Here is a 23,702-nt window from a genome sequence, read left to right as displayed (position 1 = left end):
TTTCTTTACTTAACAGTTCCAACCCTACCCTTGCTGGTGATTGCTGGCTCTGCATGATGGCAGGTGCAGTCATGCCATTGGCGGTTCCCATCAATTATACCATTGATGATGACAACACATGTCAATCTGGGCTACCCTTTAAGGTGCAGCCTCTAGGTGGTTTTATGTCATGCCTTCTGAGCATGATGCAAAATAATACCTATGATGTTGATGTTGGAATCTCTTCCTTTGGAAACTGCTCATTAGTAAAGAATTACTCCTCACCTACTCCGCCCATTTGTCCCCCTAATGGTACAGTTTTTATGTGTGGTGGAAATTTAGCTTTTCCCAGGCTCCCAGCAAATTGGACTGGTGGTTGCGTTCTGGCATTACTGCTTCCTGATATCACGATTATCTCAGGAGATGAACCCCTACCCATTCCTAGCCTAGACATCTTAGTTAGAAGACACAAGAGAGCTGTGCAGGCCTTACCACTCCTTGTTGGCCTTGGAATAACCGCTGCTGTGGGTACAGGCACGGCAGGATTGGGTACGGCTATACATTCTTACCGCCGCCTATCTCAACAGCTTATAGATGATGTGCAAACCCTGTCGGGAACCATTAAAGACTTACAAGACCAGATAGACTCCCTAGCAGAAGTAGTTCTTCAGAACAGGCGGGGTTTAGACTTGCTTACTGCCAATCAAGGGGGAATTTGTTTAGCCCTTGGGGAGAGGTGCTGTTTTTATGCTAACAAATCTGGCATAGTTCGCACAAAAATTAAACAACTCCAAGAAGACCTAGAAAAAAGGAGGAGGGAATTATTTGAGAACCCTCTCTGGACTGGACTTAATGGATTTTTGCCTTATCTTCTTCCCTTATTGGGACCATTGTTAGGCCTCCTTCTAGTAGTGGCAATAGGACCCTGCATTGTAAATAAGATAGTACAATTCATTAAGGATCAAATTAATATCTTAGCCTCTAAGCCAATACAGGTTCACTATCAACGCTTGAAGATGGATGATCGCCCCTCTGAGATATACTTCAGACCTATCCGAAGATGAGTGTCCTCCTTAAAAGAAAAACTCCTGCCATATCTTTTCTCTATGCATACCTCTCCCTCTTGCCTTCCTGTATTAGGATCTTTGCTGTCTAATCTCTCGGTCCGATCACATCTGCCATTCGGTAGTGACGGTCATGGGTCCCGTAGGTGGAGACGGTTAAGCGTTTACCGCAATAGTGTCTTGATAGGTCATAACACCTTGAGCTGATCTTGTAGTACCCAGTGACGGGCAACTTTCATGCTTGCTGTGCGACCTAAGCCAGGGAATCGGGGCCTTCCCAGAGACGGGTAAGCATCGCAAGGGCTGTGAACGACCTAAGACAGGGGCTACTTGATTCCCACTGGCATGCAAAAAACAAAAGAGGGGGACTTGTTGGCAGCAGGTCCACCCTGGCCCCTGGAGCCCTACCTCCACTAGTTTGTTCTGCATGCCAGTGTGGCCAGCTCACAAGGCCATGGAGAACTTGCGGTTTTTCTGTTCCTGCTTGTCCGTCTGAGACATATGTATCCCACGGGAATGCCTTGACCTTTTCTGGTCTGATGGACTTATTGTTAAGGGAGGTTTCGGTACCTGACAATAATAGATGTTGAAACTAAATTTCTCCCCCCTCCCTCCTGCTTTTGGGTAGTTTTCCACTTCTGCTGCTTGGGGTATAAAACAAGGTGTGTTAGCAATAAAGATTATTGACTCCTGGATGAAGAACCTTGGTGTCCTGTGTGTCTTTTAACCTCGCCGTCCCTCGCCGGACTCGGCTCCCTTGGCCGGACGCGGCAAATCTAAATTTAAAGACAACATAGCCCAATCTACACCTGTGGAGCCTAATCCCCTGGAACCTCTTTCTACACTATGACTAGGAAATTTATTATGTAGGCTGGGTATTATTAACAACTGTGCTATTCTATCTCCAGGTGAAATTACTGATATACCTCTTGGAGAACTAGCTATAATTTTTATTTCACCTACATAATCGGGATCAATTACCCCAGGACTTATCATAAGTCCTTTTAATGTAGATGAACTACGTCCCAGTAATAAGCCTACTGTTCCTTGGGGAAGAGGTCCTTTTACTCCTGTGGGAATGATTTGAACTCCCATCTCTGGAGTTAATACTGCTCTGGCAGAGGCACAGATGTCCAACCCTGCGCTCCCTCAGGTTTGTCTGATGAGGGATTTAATGGACAATGTGTCCTGGGCACTACCCTGATGGTGTTGCTGGGATCCTCCACTGCCCCGTATATTTGTGGTTGTGGGCCCCGGAGCATTGGGCCCCCCTGTCCGTTTTTTGGCAATGGAGCCTGATGCCTTTCTCCACGATATCTTGGATAAATACCTGGTCTTTGTCCGTTTTTTGATAAGGGAGTACCTTCTATGGTGGTTTGAGAACGGCATTCATTAGCCCAATGTCTCCCTCTACGGCATCGTGGGCAAATACCTGGTATTCTATTCCTTTGATACCTACTTTTGTTAAACCCTCCTCCTATGGGGCAATTCCTTTTAAAATGTCCTGTTTTTTCACAATCATAGCATGTTTTTGGCCTGGCATCTAAAGCCTGTTGTACTGCAGCTGCCAAGACTTGCCCTTGTTCATTAATATCTCTACATAATTTAATATATGTGTTTAAATCTTCATGTCTCCATGGTCTAATAACCTCTCTGCAGCAACGATTTGCTTGGTCATAAGCCAGTTGTTTTATTAATGGCATTGCTTGTTCTGTATCCCCAAAAATTTTGGCAGCCGTTTGAATTAGCCTATCTACAAAGTCAGCGTAAGGTTCATTAGCTCTCTGTATTACCTTAGATAATTGACCTTGTAAATCTCCATGTCCTTGTAAAGTCTTCCATGCCCTAACTGCGTCTGCAGCAATTTGTGCATATATAGCAGGATCATATTCAATTTGTTGCCGTTGACCCTCATAAGGTCCTTTTCCTAACAACATATCTAGATTTCTTTGAGGGTAACCGGCTGCTGCATTTCGCCTAGCTGTCTCCGCGCAAAATTCCTCATTGGCAACCTTCCATAACAAATATTGTCCTCCATTTAGTACAGATTTACACATGCTAGCCCAATCTGCTGGCGTCATGTCCAAGTTAGTAATGGACTCAACCATGCTTACCGTGAAGGGAGCTTGGGGACCATAGGTTGTTACAGCCTCCTTTAACTGCTTCACTGTTTTAAAATCTAAAGCACGGTGAATTCGCTGCCCTCCTGCCTGTTCAAGTACAGGGCATGCTAATCTTTGAGGTCCTGTCTCAGGATCCCATTTATCAACTACGGGGTTTGAGGGCCACTCAGCTGTCTCCATCGGTGGGGCTGTTGGTTGAATTACGCCCTCTTGTGATAAAACGGAGTTACTAAAAGCCTCCTGTTGTGGCCTTTTTCCTAACAACCCCTTTTCCTTTAAATTTTCTTCCTCTGTCTGACTAGCTCGAGAGACCTTCTCTTTTGTTTGATCTAAAATGTCTTTCTCCATGGTCTGAACCTCTAACAATTTACTTAACATCTTTTCGGTTTGTTTTTTACTAATTTCTAATCTACTATAAAGATAACGCAACCCAATAAGATAGCACAAAACAAAGCCGAAACTGAATGAAACAAAAACGGAATAAAAAATCGTTGTATCAATTTTCTCTTCCTCAGGGCCGACAAACTTCAAACCTTTAGTCAACCATTTTTTCCAGTTTGCCTGAGAAATTTCTAGGGATAGGCAGCTTGAAACAAAAACAAGATAAATCAAAACAATAACACATTGTTTTTTGAGTTGGTCACCCATTCTTTCGCTCTTCCTCAGGGGCAAGCAATTTCACTTACCTCTAAGCTTCAGAAGTTCCCCGTACGAGCCGCCAAATGCCGCAGTCTGGCTGGGCACAAATGCCGTCTGGCTGGGCACAAATGCCGCAGTCTGGCTGGGCACACAATCACGAGCCACCACACAGCTTGTAGATTCAAACAGCAACTCTTTATTCCCGAACTCACACCAGCCGTCTACAAACACGTTCTGGGGAAATCCACGTTCTCTTCCCAAATCCACCTTCTCTCCCAAATTCACCTCCACTGGGCTTCTATCTCCAAAATATACTGTCTGAATCCCGTGAGAACTCAAGGGGAACTCAGGCAGCAGGATACGCCCTATTCCCAGCAGGAATAATCTTAAACCTTAAACCTGGAACCTAAACTGGGAACGCCCTAAACAAGATTATCTTAAAACCGGGAACACCCTAATCTGCCTTGGTCCTTGAGCAAGGTTAAGTACATTCAATGTCACTGCAACATGGGGTACGCTGGCAAGGAAATTGTCATACTTACTTGGCTAATGGCTCCCAGCAACTATCTTTTTTCTTGGTTGCCTAATGAACATTGTCTTAATCCTTTCCTGCTGCTGTAACAAAATACCACAGACAGGGTTATTTGTAAACAGTAGAAATTTATTTCTCACAGTTCTCTAGTTTTGAGACATAGAAAGGCAATTAGTTTTGCTGCTAGTGCCAAATCAATGTTTTTAATATAAACATCACTGGAAAATGTGAAAGAACGCTTTGAAGCATTGACTCTGTGCTTAGATTCACATCATAAATGTGCATACATCTTTGTCATACATCATTTCATTCTGGTTTTGTGACCAACCACTGCTTCAAATTGTATATTCTGTATACGACTTAAAGCTGCCAAGGCACGTTCAGGAAGAAACCTACATTAAAAAAAAAAGAAGAAGAAAACAAAAATTTAGTTTAAAAATCACTGACTCCAAAGTCATTTGTTTGTTGTTAGTTAAAATGGCCTGACCATTGAGTTATCTAGCTTGTATTTAATTTTCTTCTCTTTCTTAGTGCCCCTCTCTTTTGTGTGTCTTTTAGCATTAGTAGTCCATATTGCAGGCAAACATAAAGAAAACACTGAACATAAAAAACACTCTTCTCACCCTCTCATCTTACGTAAAATTGTATGAGATCTTATATCTTTGATGATCTAAAACTGAAGATCTGAACTCATTGCTGAAACTGTTGCTTAATCTTGATGTCAAGACCATATAGACAGACAGCACAAGAACACACTCCATCCATTTCTCCACCTCTCCTTAAGTAGAAACTGAGTATCTATTACATACTTTATAAAAAGATGAACTAAAGTACTTAAAAAATATCCAGTGCCTTAGGAATTTATTGTTTAGTGGGGAGGCTAATATAGCAAACTTGAAACAATCAATGAAAAATATCAGCCACATACAGTTAAGGACTGGAACCATGAAGAGGGTTAACATGGGCTGGAATGTCAGAAAAAAATCTTCGAAAGACAATTGTATGTTCAAGGATGGGAAAAATTTTGATAGACCAATGAAGGAAAAGAGTATGACTAAATGGAAAGAGACAGAAATAACGTGTTCTGCAAAGAAAGTCATATTGGAATTTTGGTACTGTTCTCTAATTAAAGATTCAATTCCCTGCCTTGGGATGGGAGGCTAGAAGATGAGGGAAGGATCAAAGGGGCAAGGGAGATGAGGCTGGGAGAAGGACAAGGATAAGAAAAGAGCTGGTGCAGGCCTTTCAACTACTCATGAAAAGAAACCTTCATATTAGTAGTTGTATCTGCTCACAAAATGTCTCTCTGAAGAGGAAGTAAGCGTAAAGAAGACTAACTATTCAGGGAGGGAAACCCAGTGGCTTTTATGTACAGGTCCATCTCTGGGGACCATACTTTCTGAGGGGCCTCATCTAGCCCCTTCCTGGGTCTCTGGAAACCTACTATAAAGAAGCAGGAAACAAAAGCCAGTTTGACTTTGGCACTTGCTTTCACCCCAAGGGAAAGTGGCAGCTGGTGGTATCTGAGTCTCTCCCTAGTGGTTGTGGGTTCTCTCAATTATTGGGAGATCAAGTAGACAAAAAAAATCAGTAGCGCTATAGAAACCGAATAACTCTATCAACCACTTTGACCTAATTGACATTTGTAGAACCCTCATTGAGAGCAGAATACTTATTCTTTTCAGGTGTACTTGGAACACTTTCCAAGATATACCAATGTATATTCATCTATACTATATATTAATCTCTGGTATGAAACATATCGGAGATATAAAACATATCTCAACAAATTTAGAATATTTGGCTAATACAATAGAATTAAATTAGAAATGAACAGCAGAAAAATCTCTAGAAAGTTTCCCCAAATATTTAGAGACTAAAAAAACATTTCTAAAGAGTCCATAATATAAAATAGAAAATATTTTGAACAGAATGTAAATAAAAACAAAAAGTATCAAATTTTGAGGGACAGAACAAAAGCACTACATTTGGGGAAATTAATAGCAATAAATGATTTTTTTTTGAAAAAAATTATATATATATATATATATATATATATATATACACACACACACACACACACACACACACACACACACAATAGAATACTATTCAGCTTCACAAAAGAAGGAAATGTATAACATGCAACAACATGGATGAATCTGGAGAACATTGTTCTAAGACATAAACCAGTCACAGAAATGCAACTACTGCATAGTTCCACTATATGAGGTATTCTAAAATTGTCAAATTCAGAGATCCAAACAGTACAATGGTGGTTTCTAGGTACTGATGGATAGAGAAATGGGGAGTTAATAATAATAGAATTTTAGCCAAACAAGATATTTGAACAAACTAGGTGGGTGTGGTGGTGCACACCTGTAATCCCAGCAACTGAGAAGGCTGAGGCAGGATCACAAGTTTGAGACCAGATTCAGTACTTTAGGGAGATTCTCAGCAATGTAGTAAGACTCTGTCTCAAATCTCAAAAACAAAGAAAGGAAGAAAGGAAGGATGAAATAAATAAAAAGAAAAAGACTGGGGATATAGCTCAGTGGTAAAACACCCCTGGATTCAATCCCTAGTATAAAAAAAATAGCATAAACTCTAGAGATCTGAAGTGCAACATTGTATCTATGATCAATACCAGTGTAATGTACATTTATAAATCTATTTAGCACTGGTTGTCAGAGTGAGGGAGTTACTGTTGTGCCAATTCTTCCCACTTAGGGGGACCCACTCTGGGTGATTGTACTAGTATTATCCAAAAATGTAGCTTTTGAGTTTGCTCCAGTTGTTGATAAATTGAGTCTTACTGAAGAGGACTAAAATCCTGATGTAGGTATTCAGTGTCTTAGCACAGTATCTTTTCATCTAGAGGTAGCTTGAAGCGAAGGGCTGAAGGCCAGGAATCCTGAGGAGTGGGAAAAGCCTTCTAGCATGGGTGATGAGGCCTGATTTCAACTTGAATTTCACTTTTTCCCCTCATCAGGTCTGAGCCTGGGACCACTTATGTGACCTTTCTGAGCCCCAATTTCTGAACCTGTAAGAGGAATAATAATTATTTGGCCCTGAAGGATTACTGTGAAGTTTATATTAGATAATATGTCCTATTCACAGGTATTTGGCACACACAGAAAGAATTGACTTTTCCTAGATGGTTTGGGTTCATCTTCCCCAAAAATCAATTGTCTGAATCTAACTGACCTTTCTTATGAGATATTAATAATTAAATGGTGTGATTTTCTCATCATTATGACACATCAGAGAAATATTAACCAATTAAAGTAATATGGCTTTCATCATCTCATTTGAGTGGGTAGACTCTTAGTTTTCCTCTATTGCTTATAACACTGATATTGTCACATTTACACTTTTTTAAAACCATGGCTTATGTTTTATATTTTTATGTATTTTATTTTATGTATTGTATTTTAAAATATAAATATCATTAATATAAAATTTTCTTTTTCCTTTGAATTCCAGTCCTAGAGAAATGTTTCTAGTTTTAATATTTCTATTAAAAGATCACCCCACCCCCCCAAAAATAAAAACCAAACTGTTAAGATGTAGATTTCATGTTGTGTTCCTAGCACAATAAAATAAAAAGGATAAAGTATCAAGTCAATTAATTCCTCCACATTAAGAAATTAGAAAAGAGAAAATTAAATGAAAAGTAAGTAGAAGCAAATTATATATATTAAAGGAGAAATTAATTAGAACATAAAAAAATGGGAAAAATTAATTAAACCAAACACAAGTTTTTTGAAGAGATCAATAAAGTGGACTTCTAACTAGATTATGAGAAGAGAAGGAACAGAAATTATAGGTACCAGGAATAAGAAATTCTAAAGAGTTAAAGGACAATAAAGTAGTGTAATATACAAATTTATGTCAGTATTTTTGACAACTTAGATGAAATGGAAAAAATTCCATGAAAGACACATTACCAAGAATAAATAAGTAGCCCCCAAATTCCTATGGTATTAAAGAAATTAGAATTGTAATTACAAACTATTCCCTCTATGAAAATTATAGGCCCAGTACTTTTGCTGGTGAATTCTACCAAATGTTTACAGAGGAAATAATACAATACCACAAAAAGTATTCCAGAAAATAGAGGTGGGAATGCTCTCCAGTTCACTCTATGAGGTCAGTATTACCCTGGTATAAAATCAAACACAGTACAAGATAGAATTGGTTTATCTTTTAGAATGAATCAATGTAATTCATAATATTAAACTAAAATGGAAATATCATAAGAACTTCTCTATATATTCAGAAAAATCATTTGACAAAATTTTTGTCAAAGTAGTAAAAGAAGGGAAATCCCTCAATCTGAAACCAGAGCACCTGTGATAAAAAATAATTTATAGCTAACATCATATACAATAGTGAAAGGCTGAACATTTTCCTCTTAAAATCAGGAAGAACACTTAGATGCATGCTCTCTCTAGTTCTATTCAACACTGAATTGAACTGGAGATTCTAGTCAGTATAACAAGACAAGAGGGGCTGGGATAATGGCTCAGTAGTAGTACTCCGCCTCGCACGTGCAAGGCCCTGGATTTGATCCCCAGTCCCACATATAAATAAATAAAATAAAGTTATAAAAGAAAAATGGCAAGAAAAAGAATTAAAATCATGTAAAGGGAGAAATAAAAATTTCTTTTTCAATGATTGTATAAAAAATCTGATAGAATCTACAAAAGATCAGTGAGTTTAACAAGTTAGTTTAGCAAGGTTATAGAGTACAAGAATGAAATGCAAAAATGAAATATGTGCTAGCAACAAACAATGGAGAAAGAAAAAAATTTAAACATGCCATTTGCAATACTTGGGATAAATCTGAGGAAAGATGTGAAAAACCTGAAACTGCAAAACTCTGCCTAAGGATTTTTAAAAAATACTTACTTTTTAGTTTTAGGTGGACGCAATATCTTTATTTTACATTTATGTGGTGCTGAGGATTGAACCCAGTGCCTCATGCATGCTAAGTGAACGCTCTACTACTGAGCCACAACCCCAGCCCCTTGTCTAAGGATTTGAAGAAAACAAAACAAAACAAGAAAGATAGATTGTGTTCTTGGATTGGATGAAATCAATAGTGTTATTATGTCATTTCTCCTCCAGTTGGTCTATAGTTGAAGATCAATGCAATCTCCAACAACATCTCAGCAGATTTTTAAAACACAGAGCTTTTATTAACTACTTCACTATATTATGTGCTTTTAAAACTGTCTTTCCTTCTGTTTGAATAGTCTTTAGCAAAGATTGGCCAGAGATGGTAGAGAAAAGGAATCATTTTCTATTTTTGAAATGAGTGAGAAAAAAAGAGGGAAAACTTAAATGTTCATCCCAGGAGTGGAGAGTCTCCATAACAACTTTTACAACTGAAAGATTGTCAATAGTATAGTCCTATGGACAAGGAGTACAAATAGTCCATTTGTGTTTTAGGTGTTCTGTGCTGTACTTACTTTTCCAGTATTAGAGAAATACCAATATATGATGGAACAAAAATCATTTTCTTATTAGTAAGTATTCCATCTATCAGACTTCTTGCAACTTCATCTGTCTCTAATACAGGCCATAATCTGTGATTAAAAAGAAAAAGTTTATTTTCATTTTTAAAAAGATTTATTTATTTAAGTGCTAGGGATTGAGTCCAAGGCCTCATGTGTGTGGCTAAGCAAGTGCTTTACCACTGAGCTAAACCTCAGGCCCCTAGTTTCAATGTTTTTCATTAATGAAGATAGACAAATTAATAGATCCTTTCACCAAAATTAGAATTAGGTTTTAAAATGTTCCAGGTTCTACCACACAAATGTCACTTCCCTCTTTCCCACACATCTCATGTTGATATTTTGTTAATACAATCTTATATTTTTTCATATCTAGTAGGTGTATTTCTTAGCTCACACAGTATAAATACCAAAATGACAGAGAAGTCTTAGATGGTAAGGAATAGAGGAGCCAGAGAACAAAGAAGAATATGTTAGTTCTGTGGCCACTGCTGTGGACAGCATAAAACTGGCACATAGCCTTACCTTTCCATACTGTATTTGTGGAGGATGACCCACTATTGGGAAAGGGGATATTAGGTATAATTCAATGTGGAGGTGTGGTTTCCAGGAGAGAAGGCTTTCTCCATTACCTTAAGTGTGCCTCACTAACCCACCCCTCCCCACTCCTGCTCACTCTTGGCACCCAGGTGTGTATTCACCTTTTTGCTGGACACAAATAAATACCAGTTGCCTAATTAATTGGAATCTGATCACGCCTGCTAGTCCCTAATTTGTTTTGCCCCCCTTTATTTGTTTAACTTCAAAGCAAAACTTAAAGGTAATAAAACAATTTAAAAGGAACCTCCCATTTTCTTAATTAACCAACTTAAAAAGTTTCTCAGATAGTTTTCATATCAATTTCTCATGCCATATTCCCATCCTAACTTGATTTTGACTTTACCTTGTGCTTGGGTTTTTGGTGAACCCAGTATCCACAAAAACTGGGCAGAGACATGAGGTTTTGATACCAGTTTTCCCCAAGGTTTCAAGTTCTGCTGTCAGAGCCCTGTGAAAGCCAACAGCCGCAAATTTGCTGGAACTGTAAGAGAATAACCAACCATCATCAGCTAAAAGAGAGCAAGACAGTCAGCCATCTGTAAGAAAGCAGAATCATTTGATTTGAGAACAAGAAATCAAATCCCCCAAATCGTCTCCTTGTGATTTTTCTGAGAGGATGAATGGTCATTAAGTTTCATTTACATTTTCATATATGTTTAAACAGAATTCTGAATGTACCAAATTGCCTTTTTCTTTTTTGTTGCTGGGTATTTGAACCCAAAGCCTTGCTCATTCTAAGTGTGTGCTCTATCCTTGGTCCCTGTGCCCAGTTTCTTAACTAGCAACCATAACAAAAGAACAATTATAACTTTATTGGCTGGCCCAATGCTCACTTTTCCACCCTACATATAGCATTTTTCCATTCAATCTTCAAAATGTTTTCTAATCAGTTTTTATTATTATTATTATTTTATTTAGAAAATACCAATCATGAAAAACATATTTAGAAATACTGCAAAACTAATATCTGTTTGGACAAACTTCTGTGGGACTCCGAATGTTTTTCTGCTTTTGATGACTGACCTGATAGTTTCCCTCTTGACACTGGTGCCACTTTGTCATCTCAGCACATGTCTTTATCTTTTTTTTTCTTTTCTGATTTTTGAAATGAAGATATTAAAATATAGGTTGTCTTAAAGATTCAATAAAGTACCTACCATATGTATGCTTTATCTATGTAGATTTATTTAAGTATTATGTAGATTTATTTAAGTATTAATTATATAAATGCTTTTGGCCAAGGTGACACATAAAAACAGTAATGTTAGATAATGGTTGTTTTCTCCAAGGAGAATGAAAGAAAAACTATTATTACATTGAGTTTCTGCATTTCTAAATATTAAAACAACAGAAATGTTTAATCTGTGAAATTCTTATTTGCATTTTAAGATGATCAAGGAAGATTGGAACAGCCATATGTGTGTATAATAGCAATCTACCCTATGTTGAAATTTAACTGTATCTGTGACTGCATTCAGTGTCAGAGAGAATTTGGTTCTTGACTCATTTAACCTTGAATGTGTATATATAAGTAAATAATAGATCAACTAACTGCCAACCCACACACCTACCCATTGATACTCATGTGTTGGTAGAGATTTTTCTGAGGTTAATGTAAAGCTGAAGTAAGAAAGGGAGATACCATTACAGAGTATACAAGGAAAGATATCTTGCAAACAGTATATGCTGAAGGCCTCCTACTTCCTTTTTTTTATGTCCTTAATAGAGCCTGGGGGTGTGGTGTTTGCATTGTTTTTACTCAGGTGGAGGCCTCTCTACCACACGTGAGCACACACACATGCACAAATGAACTTTCACTATTCAAACACCCACTGGAAAATGTTTTGATGCAGAGTCCGCTGTGGTTGGCTTATCTTGGACAGACATGCCATGCCATAGATTTGCATTCGTTTTAACTTCTGTATATTTTGTTTCTTATGCTATGTGTTTCTGATTTCTTCTATCAACATCTCTTTATTCCAGGAAGTTATGGAAATATACTTGGTATTTCTACTTTCTTACATTACTCTATAGAGGAATTTTCAAAGATATTTAAAATAAAATTACAATCATTAAAAAAATTATTCTAACTTACTTTTCAAATTCTGCAACTCCAAATTACTGTGCTGTGAGCATTGAAATTCAAAGACTAATAATCACTCAAAAGTACAGAAATACATAGCACTGCTGGCAAGTAATACTTACCAATATGGGATAAGATAGGGAATTACTCCATGGCCACACACTGAAGCCACTGTGACAATGTGGCCGTAATTTCTCTTTATCATTGAAGGAAGAAGTGCTTTTATGATCTTAATGCCAATGTAGAAAGAAGAGAAACAATGATAGAGGCATTAGGTTTCTAAATCAGGTCATCTTATTTTTGTTAAGACATAAGGGCAGACTGGGGATGTGGCTCAGTGGTAGAGTGCATACCCAGCATGTGTGAGGCCCTGGATTCCATGCCCAGACCACAAAAAGAGAATGGCATTTGAGAGAACTTTCCAATGAAATAAAATAATTGCAACATTTTATGACAATTTCTACAAAATGAGAGAAATGAAAAAGATAAGCTTGTATTGGTTTTTAGCTGGCATTAAACACTGAACCTTGTCTATCATCTGCTAGGAACACACCTCAATATTCCCCTTTCTTCTCTCCAGAATACATATATGCATGTGTGCATGTGTGAAAACACACACACACACACACACAAACACACTAGTTCCTTTTTGGATATGTCATCTAAACAATGTTATTATTATTTCAGTATTTTTCCAGTGGAGATAGAACTCAAGACCTCATGAATGGTAGGTAAGCAGTGTGCCATAGACTTATACCTCCAGCCTCTTGATTAAGGGAGAAATTCAGTCTTCAGAATTGAAAGAAATCCCTATGGTAATCTGGTAATCCCTATGGTAAATCCCTATGGTAATCTGGTAATCTTTGTAATTTTGATTGGGGATTCATCATTATAATTACAAGAGTTGAAATCTTTTGTACCTGTCAAACAGTTGAGAAGAATGAACTAAGAGTCATATGGAGACCCAAACTGTTATAAGATATGAGTAGATTCAGCATCTTCCTATTTGTAATATTATAGAAATTATATTTAGTAATATATATATATATATATATATATATATATATATATATATATATATATATATACTACAATATACTAAATCTGTAATACATATATAGTATTATACGTCCATGTTATAGGAAACAAAAAGCCTTTCTTTTTCCCTCCAAACCTTACTGTTTTGTGAAAAATATCAATAATATTTTATAATCCTACCCCATAGACCCTATGTAAATTTATTAGGCTAAAACTACTAAACCAAGCCACTTAGAAATTGTGGACCCATAGAAAGTATGAGGAGATAATGAATGCTTATTGTTGCTCAAACTTCTGAGTTTTGTTATGCAGCTATAGATAGCTAATGTATGGGTCTCTGGGTAGTTTTGTGGGCATGATCATCAATTCATATTGGCATGTGTGAGGGGCTGGGAAAGGTAAAGGGAGGCATCTCTTTTCTGTCTTCAAGAATCCAGATTTGCCCTAGGTTCTACACTAATAGTAGGCCTGGAAGATTGATTCATATAAATGCTTTCCACAAAGGCGGTTGAAATTCATATTTTAGTTTCCCACAAAACTAACGAATTATAAGAGGTTTCTTGAGCTTCTTTCTCTCCTTCCCATCCTTTCTTTTCTTCTTTCCTTTCTTTCCTTCTTTTTGTGCTGGACATTTAACCCAGGGCCTTGACACATTCTAGACAAGTGCTATACCATTGAGCTGCATATCCACCCCCTTTGAAAACACATTTTATTTTATTTTTCTAGTTTGAAAACACATCTTATTTTGAAACAGGATCTCACTAGGTAGTGCAGGCTGGCCTTGAACTTTTGATCCTCTTGCCTAAGCCTCCTGAGTAGCAGGGATTATAGGCATGCACCACCTCACCCAGCAAGCTGTATTTCTAAATTTTAGCATTCCATGGGTCTGGAACTTATCTCAGAGTCCTACCCAGAAGTGTCCCAAACTGCTGTATACATTTAAGTACTTTCTTTGATGTCTTTTCAGTTGTATATTTCCTCTAGAGGTTTGAAAAGACATCTACTGATGACTGACCCTCAACAAAGCTCCACAAATATTTGATAAGGACCTGGTACTTGACAACTGTGTATTCAATACTGGTGGATAAGACAGATCAAGTGGCTTATATTCTGGTGTGTTGTGACCAATTGAACTCTAACCTTCCGTCAGAGACTGTGGCTCTTACCAAGCAAACTTGATAATTCCTGGTTTAAGAAAAAGATTTGGTGTGTTTCCCACACCCAGATGTGTGAACTCAATTATGAACTCCATGTGTCTTCAATGAAGGCATACAGATGTGCACAGATCAGAAATATTTCTGATTATACTCACCCAAAAATGTCCCAGGATGTTGACTTCAAATGTTTTGGTAATTTCCTCATCCTTGGTACTAAGAAGATCAGCTGGATATATTGCTCCAGCATTATTCACCACGATGGTTACATCACCCACTTCTTTCTTTATCTTTTACAATGGAAAGGACACATCAGTTGAGTTATACAAACTCAAAAGTTTTGGGGCTGATATCATCCATATTTTTTATTCTACTAAGTGATGTCTCAGAGTTTAGGCATGAAAAAGCTTCTAGTTCAAATAATAGATGCAAAGGCAAAACTTTCATAAATGTGGGCTAAAATTCTTTTAAACATCTAAATTTTAGTACCAATACATAATGGGATTTTGAAATCTTATCAATAAGGTAAATTTAATATTTGTGTTGATAAATTGATATATAAGTTCTGATTACATATTTTTCAAGTGCTGATTGAGTTATCACAGTTCCACCACCTACAACTACATGATCTTTGTCTGGATTAACCTCCTTGAGCCTTAATTAGCTTATCTACAAAATGAGATTAATAGAACCACTGAACTAAACTAACTTAAAGAATACAGTAGTTTATTGAAGTGTTAGGTTCATTGTGTGTACTTGATATTTGTTCTTTTAAAATTTGTTATAACGTTTTTTTTTTTTTTTCAAACTGGGGATTGAACTCAAGGCTCTACCACTGAGCTGCAACTCCAGTCCTAGAATTATTATAACTATTATTACATTTTCCTTACTAGAGTAAATGATAACTACAATTTTAAAATCTTACAAAGGAAATATTAAAGGAAGAAAAATTACTGCAAAAATACCAGGACTGAAAACTAGCAAGTAATCCATTTTTCCTACTGATAAACCTTTTGTCAGTTACTCTGCGCCACTGCTCAAACTTCTGATCAGAATGAAATCAAACCACAATATGAAACCATCATAATGAGCAGAGTTGAGTGGCTTCTCTAGAACAAAAAAAGCGTACATATCCTTCTTTTGTCACATTACTTCATTTGGCAGTAAAGTCTAATTTAAATCAGTCATGAAGTACCTTTTATTTTGCATGTCAGGGGCCATTGATAACAAAATGTGTGACCTGAAGTCACAGGAGCTGTCTCACCTGATTCATGGAGCTGTAAATCTCCTCTCGGCTACTGCAGTCGACCACAAATGCATGCACAGTGGCCCCTAATTTTTGACATTCAGTTGCAGTTTCCTCAACACCATGCTGTAATTGGGGGGAAAAATATTCAGGAAAGAGTGGAAGAAAAAGCACTGGACAAGAAAATTTTTAAAAATATTAAAATTCACATCCAGTGTACCTCCTTATTTTTAAGAAACCTCTTGAGAGAGATTGTTTGCTTGCATTTCTGAAAAATTAGAATTCTCCTCAAGATTTAACATCTGCTGACTTTTATAGAGACGGTTATATGTTTTTAAAAATTATACTTTTCCCCTCACAATTTATAAACTATTCTCTGTGGTAAAGAGGTGAGGACATGTCAAAGTTCTTTCCTCCATTATTTGGGTTCATCCCTGAGGGAATGGTGGCTGGTTTTCCTTTACCAGCACTGCCTCCCCTGCATTCTCTGTATTTCATGATTTGGGGTAAACCCTGGAGCAGCAGCCTGAAATCCCAAAGAACAGTCTTTAAAGAGCCCAGGACTATTGTAGCAAAGCCAGTGTCCTTTCAATTAGCCTTTTGAGGGGTTGCAGAAGAGTAAAAGGGGGATGGGTCAGGAGAGTCACTGACTTCAGCTTCAGCAGGTAGCTTGCTCACTGCCAGAGTGCATGGAGGACTATGTAATTCTCCATTCTGTCTGTAGATTCAAGGTCATAAGCAGCATTAGTAACCAGAGCTTTCATCCGATACTTTGATGAAGAAAAAATTCTTGAGTTATATCATTGAGCTAGAGCACTGCAAAATGTGGTGCCTTGTCTTTTTATAAATGAAATGCATGCTTCATTTGCAGCTTCAGTGTGCATTGTGAGCTCCTCTTTTCACTGTGTTCCTAAAGCAGCAGTTTCGATGGAACAAGGGCCAAACTTGCCTCTCATCTTGGAAGGCAAAAGAAACCAGCTATGACAAAAACCCAGTTGGTCCTTGACTAAATGAAAACTGAATTACACCCGATAGCCTTAGAGCAAGTCATTTAATATTTTAATATTTAACCATAAAATTCAAGGATTTGCAGAGAATTTTACAAGGTTGGGTTACCCATCATTCAGGCAGAACCTTAAGTCCTTTTTAAATAACTTCTTTCTAATTTTATGTTTGCCTTGTCACTGGAAATGTTAAAATTGAAAAAAAAAAAGTAATAGATATAGTCCTCTCTCCAAAAAGACATATCTGGAAAGAGATCCAAAGGTTAAATTTTCATGGATTTATGAAATAAATGCCTGAGAAAAGCAGATAACAATTTTCTCAATTTGTAAATTCTTGTCCTAATCTAGAAAGTTTATTGGAATTTCTTCAACGATCAAATTCATGCCAAGTCATTTTCATATGTCAAATCGTTTTCATCTAATATACAAATGCTCCTATCTGTTAAGTAAGGAAATACCAACTTTTTCTTGAAAGTTATTCTTCACTATCCAGAAAGAACCAGAGAAGAATTAGTTCCTAAAGTTCAGGAGATATTTTCAAAGTCCCTAGGAAAATAGGTGTCAACTAGACATGATGGCAAGGAACATGAGAGTAATAATTTAATGGCAATTTAAATCTCATTGTGATTGGTGGAAGATCTGGTTTTCAAAAAAATTTTGCAAGTTTTCCAATCTTAAATTTTTTTGGTACATATATTCATGATTTTATGAGAATTTATGAGTTTAGGGAAAACCATATACAACCTCAGTTATTTCAGATTTTGGGGAGGTAGTTAAGATAGCATTTACAAACAAGAATACAAGAGAAATATGAATATCCAAGAGAAATCTTGACTCCCTGCACTTAGATTTTATTTAACATATCTAATGCTAACCATGTGCTAGGCATTATTCTAGGCACTTAAAATACATACTTAATGCTCTTGTCTAGGAGTTGGCAACATTTTTCCTCAACAGGCCTAAGAGTGAATATTTTAAGAGTATGTGTGTGAGACAGGAGGCACTAAGGGTTTCAGTAGCATGTTCTTCTTTGTTTCTTTGGGTTTTATTTTGATAACCCTTTAGAAGTGTTAATATTATTCTTAGCCTAGGCTGTCACAGGATAGATTTGGCCCTTAGCTATAATTTGCTATGGTTCTTGATACCCCTAAGGTATTATCCCCATTTCAGATTTAAGAAGGCTGAGACAGAGAGAACTTGTGACTTGGCTAATTTAAGCAGCTTGGAATGATCCTGGCTCTATGTTTTTTGTTATACTGTGCATAATGACCTTACTTTCAAAAAAATCACTGCTCGGGTCTTAATTATGTTCCCTTCATATAATCAACCTGATGCAAATGTATAATAAACTCCAGAAAATTTAACCAACTCTCATAAGAGAAATATGAAGATAAGCAATGCTAAATCAAGAAATAAAATATGAGTCCTACTTTGTGAGTTTAAAAGATTTGGCATTACATCCATTACCTTATTAATATCCCAAAGAACCAGTCTGCTTTTCCGCTTTGCAAATTCATAGGCAGTCAGCCTGCCTATTCCATGCCCAGCTCCGGTAATGAGAACAATCTCTCCAGCCACAGATTTTCTCCTTCGGGGAAGGAAAAACTTCACCAATGACTCCAAGTAGGAGTAGATGATGGTGACCAGAAGCAGGAGGATATCCAAGACAATGTTCATGGCTTAGCTCTACCCTCTTCCTCTGGCTATCTTTGTGTAGTCCTCAGAATGAGATGGCCTCTGCACAGAGCACCAGTGAAGACCTGTGTGCCCAGGTGTCGACAGCAGAGCTAGATGAGGAAGGCTTTTGTGTTCTGATGAGTCAGAGCCACCTCTTGAGTTTTTGAAGTGATGCCAGTTGCTAGCAAAAGCTTAGCACAGATCAAGGGAAAATGATCTTTGGTCATGTTTGTCTTAGAGCTGTTGTGTACCATGTTTCAACATGAAATTTAACCTCTAGAAGTAATTTTAGAGGTGAAAGATAATAGCCTGGTATCTCTCTGTAAATTGAGTGTGTGTGTGTGTGTGTGTGTGTGTATTTATTTTTTCAGAAGAGAAAAGGAGAAAGTAAGATCATTATCTCAGAAATTAAAACATGGGTCAGTGAAATGTAGTGGTTTTGATGTTATTCACAAAATTTCAGCATTAATACTATATTTCAGCTAGCTAATCATCTTACATATGATTTTCATTTCTCAGAAAAACTTCTGAGGTTGAGGGAGATTTTAGGTTATGTAAGACAATCAGTTCCCTTTATTATGATATTTGAAAGATCATTTAACCAGGTGTTAGAAGTCTTGATATCTGACATCTGTTTTAGTTCAGGTAACTTTAACAAATTACATAAACTTATGTTGGCTTATAAGCAGTAAAAAATTATTTCTCACTGTTTTGGAGGCTCTGAAGTCCAAGATTGAGGAAATGTTAGGTTCCAGAAGAGTCTATGTCTAGTGAGGACTGGCTTTCTGGTTTATAGACTGCTTTCTTTTCACTATGATCTCACAAGGCAGAAAGAGGAAAGGAACTCTCTATGTTCACTTTCTAAGGGCCTCATCCTACTGGCCAAGTCCTCATGATCTAATCACCTTCAAAAGGTCCTATTCATACTACTATCACATGGGGGTTATGCTTTCAACATATGAATTTGAGGGGAACACATTCAGTCTTTAGCAACTTCCTAGCCTAGTGAAAGAACTCTTGTCCATCAATAGATGAATGGTATGAGATACATAAACACACACACACACCATATATGTACATATATATGTATATATATATATATATGGTATGCACAATGGAATATTATTCAGCTTTTAAAATGATAAAGGACTTTTTCTTTTCTGGAGGCTAAGACAACAGATTGGCTCCTGGACAAGTTAGCAAGCCCCTGTCTCAAAAAATTTCTAGAGATGATGTAGCTGAGTAGATTGAACTTCTAGGTTCAATCTTGGATCTAATTCCCAGTAATGAGAGAAAAAAAAGGAAGGAAAAACACATGCTACAACATGAAGGAAGCTCAAAGACAATATGCCAAGTCACATAAGCTAGACACAAAAGTACAAACATGGTATGATTTCACTTATAAAAAGTGCCTAGAGTAATCAAGTATATAGAGATAGAAAGCAGAATGGTGGTGGCTAAGGGACGCAGGTAGGGAGCATGGGGTGTTACAGTTTCAGTTTGGGATGATGGAAGTTCTGAAGGTGGGTGGTGGCAATGGTTGTACAGCAACAGGGATGCACTTCATGCCATTGAACTGTGCGTTTAGAAATGGTTAGAATGGTACACTTTGTGTTGTGTATGTGTGACTTTAAGTAATCCCTTTTATTTTTTCTCTGTTTTAGTTTCCTTTTCTGGAAAATATAGATAAAGCTCACTTTACCCAATACAGACCTTTTCCCCACATCACAATGTCAACCTTCCTTTACACAAGGCAGTTATAAGGATCAAAGAGAGAGCATACATATGAAATGGCTTTACAAGTAGCTTGCTAAGTTGCCCAGGCTGGCCTTAGGCACTTGGGCACTTGTGTCATTCTCTTACAACACTCTTGTCTTAGCCTCCAGAGTAGAAAGGTTCCTTCATTTTAAAAGTTGAATAATATTCCACTATTTATGTACTGTACCATTCATCTGTTGATGGACAGGAGTTCTTTCCACTCTTTGGGATGGTTACAGAAATGAAATAATAGTAATAGTGTTACTATTACTATTGAGCTCATGTGTTAGTGCAAGAAGGTTTAGAGGAGAAATATTAACCCAATCGGTGATTTAATTCCCTGATAGGGATTAACTGAGTGGTAACTGGGGTGGTAGGGTATGGCTGGAGGAAGTGGGAATTGAGGCATGGCTTTGGGTATATTTTTATCTGTCAAGTGGACTCTCTCTGCTTCCAGATCACCATGTGAGCTGCTTCCCTCTGCAGCACTCTTCTTCCACAATGTTCTGCATCATCTTGAGCCCCAAGAAATGGAGCCAGACATCTTTGGATAGAGACCTCTGAAACTGTGAACCCTCAAATAAACTTTTCCTCCTCTACAGTTGTTCTGTTGGATCTTTTAATCACAGCAGCAAAAAAGCTGACTAAAACACATAGTAATGGGCTGAATTTATTAAGCACACACCATATGCCAGGGACTATGAATATTTAATCCTCACAATATATAATTGAGGTGGAAACCATTAAAATCTGTATTGTATAGATGAGGAACTGATATTAGGGCAAATAAGTAACTTGTTGACAATTACATGACTGGTAAGAAGTGGAATGAAAATTTAAGCCCAGAAAGTCTGATTCTGAAGCCCCAACTTGTAACTTAACAAGTTTCTGAATTAGCACTGCTTTTGTACTACAGGGTACATGAGTGCATATCTGAGAGATTTTTTTGATTGCCACAAATCAGTCATGCTACTGTCATCTAGTGGGTAAAGGCCAGGGATGCTGCAACATCTTACAATGCATGGGACAGTCCTGTGCATTGTTTTGTTTTGTGTTTTTGTGGGGTTGGGGATTGAACCCAGGGTCTCATGCATGCTATGCAAGTGCTGTACTGTTGAGCCACATCTTTAGCCCCGTCCTGTGCATTAAAACAGAGAATTATCCAGCCCCAAATTTTAGTAGTGGTGAGTCTGAGACCCTCTGACCTATGCTATACCATTTTGCATCAGAGAGAGTATAATTGGTTAAGTTTGAAACTCGAGTATGTGTACACACAGACGCACACACAGATATGTGTATATATGTATATATAAGTGCTTGACTATTCGGCATGCAGTTTTGCAGTGTTATTTATATAAACTCTTAAATATTAACATGGGTAGGTTAGATTAATTCTCATGCTGGGCTGCAATGCAGAAATCTGTTTTCAGGTTGAGTGTCTCTAAAGGCAACAGTCAGTTTGCTCAGAGGGAGCTAGACCAGAGGACAACACCATCTAAATCCGTATGCTACTGATATACATCTGAAAAACCATTTAAAAATTTATAGAGTCTAGATTATTTTGTTTCTGGGGTATTTGTGTTATCCAAGAAATAAGAAACACCAAGAAAGTGAAAAACAATATTTTTCTCAAATAGTTTGGATGCTTAAAACTTTTTGTCTATGAGATTACCTAATGAAACTTGGGAGGCTGAGGCAGAAGGGTCATTAGTTCAAAGCCAATCTCAGCAACCTACTGTACCCTGTCTAAAAATAAAAAGGGCTGGAGATGTGACTCAGGGCAAAGCAATCCTGGGTTTAATCCCTAGTACCACAAAGGTGGGAAGAGATATTACCTGGTGAACTACCATTTTTGTTTTCTGTTCCTCAAATATATAGGTTCCTATATACTTCCTTCAATAATGCTAGAAATATACAATCTACTCCCTGTTCCCTGCCCTCCCTACCTAATTTTTGGAGACATTTTGTTTGTATGTCTTTATGACACCATTAGCTTCATTTTAACATATTTTAATAATAAAAATGTTTAGTTTACTTTAATCATGTTTTTAGGTCAGTTTTTTTCTTCTGATATCAGTGAAGGTAACTTGAATTTGTCATTCATTTTCTTCATATCACATTTTAGGATGTTATTCTCAAGTAAAATTTTCTCAATTAAGCTAAAATCATCTATAGTATTTAGAATTTTATTAAACTCAAATACTTTCTGAACTCTGCCTTTTCCTTTTCCCATTGAAATGTCTGCTGGTGGTACAGTGGAGATATTTTAGGAACTTAGCTATGTGTCTGGAGTTCAGAGGGAGGATCTAGGCTGGAAAAAGAAATGTAGGGATGGTGACTGGTATGTGTATGTGTGTGGTGGGATTTTGGTGAGGTAGGGATAACTCCAGGCTTTTGGCTTGGGCACTTGTGTCATTCTCTATTAGGTAACACAGATGAGGTACAGGAGATGTTAAACTTTGCATATGTTGAGTTGAAGACATTTACTTAACTGGAACTGGAGATGATATAGATTATGTAGTCTAATTTAATTCTTTTATGGATGAGGAAATGGAAGTTCAGGAACAGCTAGCTTACATGAGATTTCCCAGGGCATGTTCTGCAGTTTGAGGCCACCTGAAATTGTAGGGAAGACTATGTAAGTAAAAAATACCTCTAGGTCACTGAATCTGGGCTTGACTTAGTCATCCTAGATATCAAAACAAAAAAACCCCACAACTTTTTGTAGTCATATTGGTGCTCAAGCCAAGTGAAAATTCCTGCCTACTTTGGGGAAGAATTTAGTGTCCAGGGTGGGTTAACACTCTCCCAATATTGATTTATATTTATTTTGATTTCAGGAAACTTTAGACTGTGATGATAATAGGAATAGGCTAGGCTGGGCCTTTTTCAGGTGGAATAATTGGGCATCTGCATTGTAGCATTTATTGCATCTTAAAATGGTTGAATAGTTTGTTACTGTTGTAGATTCCTACTTGTGATTTTAAAATATTGTTTGAATTCCAAGGAAAGTTTGGGTAAATGGAAGTAGGGTAAATGGAAGGGTGCTTAGAACAATAATTCAACTCTCTGAGAATCCCAGTGAGGCTCTATGATAGGTCAGTAAGTCGGGATTTTCTATCCAGAGTTTGATTTCTAATTAGCTACAGAATTTTAGGTAGGTTGTTTCAACTTCTCTGGGATATGATTATCCATAAAATGGGGATAAGGGGGTCTACCACACAGAATTGTCAAAGGAAGCACATTTGGTTCTTGATCATTGTTTCCCTTCTTCATAATAACA

General features: G+C 37.3%; 1 protein-coding gene across 2 annotated transcripts; it reads right to left on the bottom strand.

Moving 5' to 3' along the window:
* Positions 1–4,445: 4,445 nt before the first annotated feature.
* LOC124101597 (17-beta-hydroxysteroid dehydrogenase 13) lies at positions 4,446–18,787 on the bottom strand. Of its 2 annotated transcripts, none has more exons than XM_046457651.2 (7): positions 18,452–18,786; positions 15,999–16,106; positions 14,893–15,024; positions 12,665–12,771; positions 10,803–10,940; positions 9,815–9,931; positions 4,446–4,729 (listed from the first exon to the last, which is right to left on the bottom strand). In XM_046457651.2, exons 1-7 carry the CDS (start codon positions 18,659–18,661, stop codon positions 4,639–4,641), a joined length of 903 nt encoding a protein of 300 aa, XP_046313607.1. In that variant the 5' UTR covers positions 18,662–18,786; the 3' UTR covers positions 4,446–4,638. The 2 variants fall into 2 exon arrangements, with proteins under 2 accessions (XP_046313607.1, XP_046313608.1); XM_046457652.2 differs by lacking the exon at positions 4,446–4,729 and adding an exon at positions 8,468–8,501 and having other exon boundaries at positions 18,452–18,787.
* Positions 18,788–23,702: the final 4,915 nt, after the last annotated feature.

The sequence above is a fragment of the Marmota monax genome, unplaced genomic scaffold (genome assembly GCF_021218885.2).
Source record: "Marmota monax isolate L192 unplaced genomic scaffold, Marmota_monax_Labrador192_F-V1.1 WCK01_AAM20220418_F8-fsc00128, whole genome shotgun sequence".
Classification (NCBI taxonomy): Eukaryota; Metazoa; Chordata; class Mammalia; order Rodentia; family Sciuridae; genus Marmota; species Marmota monax.
This window is presented reverse-complemented; position numbering and strand designations above follow the sequence as displayed.

Bases quoted from the DNA above. Each gene is read 5' to 3' on its own strand.
- LOC124101597 (XM_046457651.2), bottom strand. From the start codon at position 18,661: ATGAACATTGTCTTGGATATCCTCCTGCTTCTGGTCACCATCATCTAC. The intron at 16,107-18,451 runs GTAATGGATGTA...CCCCAATTACAG, and splicing joins TTCTTTGGGATATTAATAAG to CATGGTGTTGAGGAAACTGC. The intron at 9,932-10,802 runs GTAAAGTCAAAA...TTTTAATCACAG, and splicing joins ACCAAAAACCCAAGCACAAG to ATTATGGCCTGTATTAGAGA.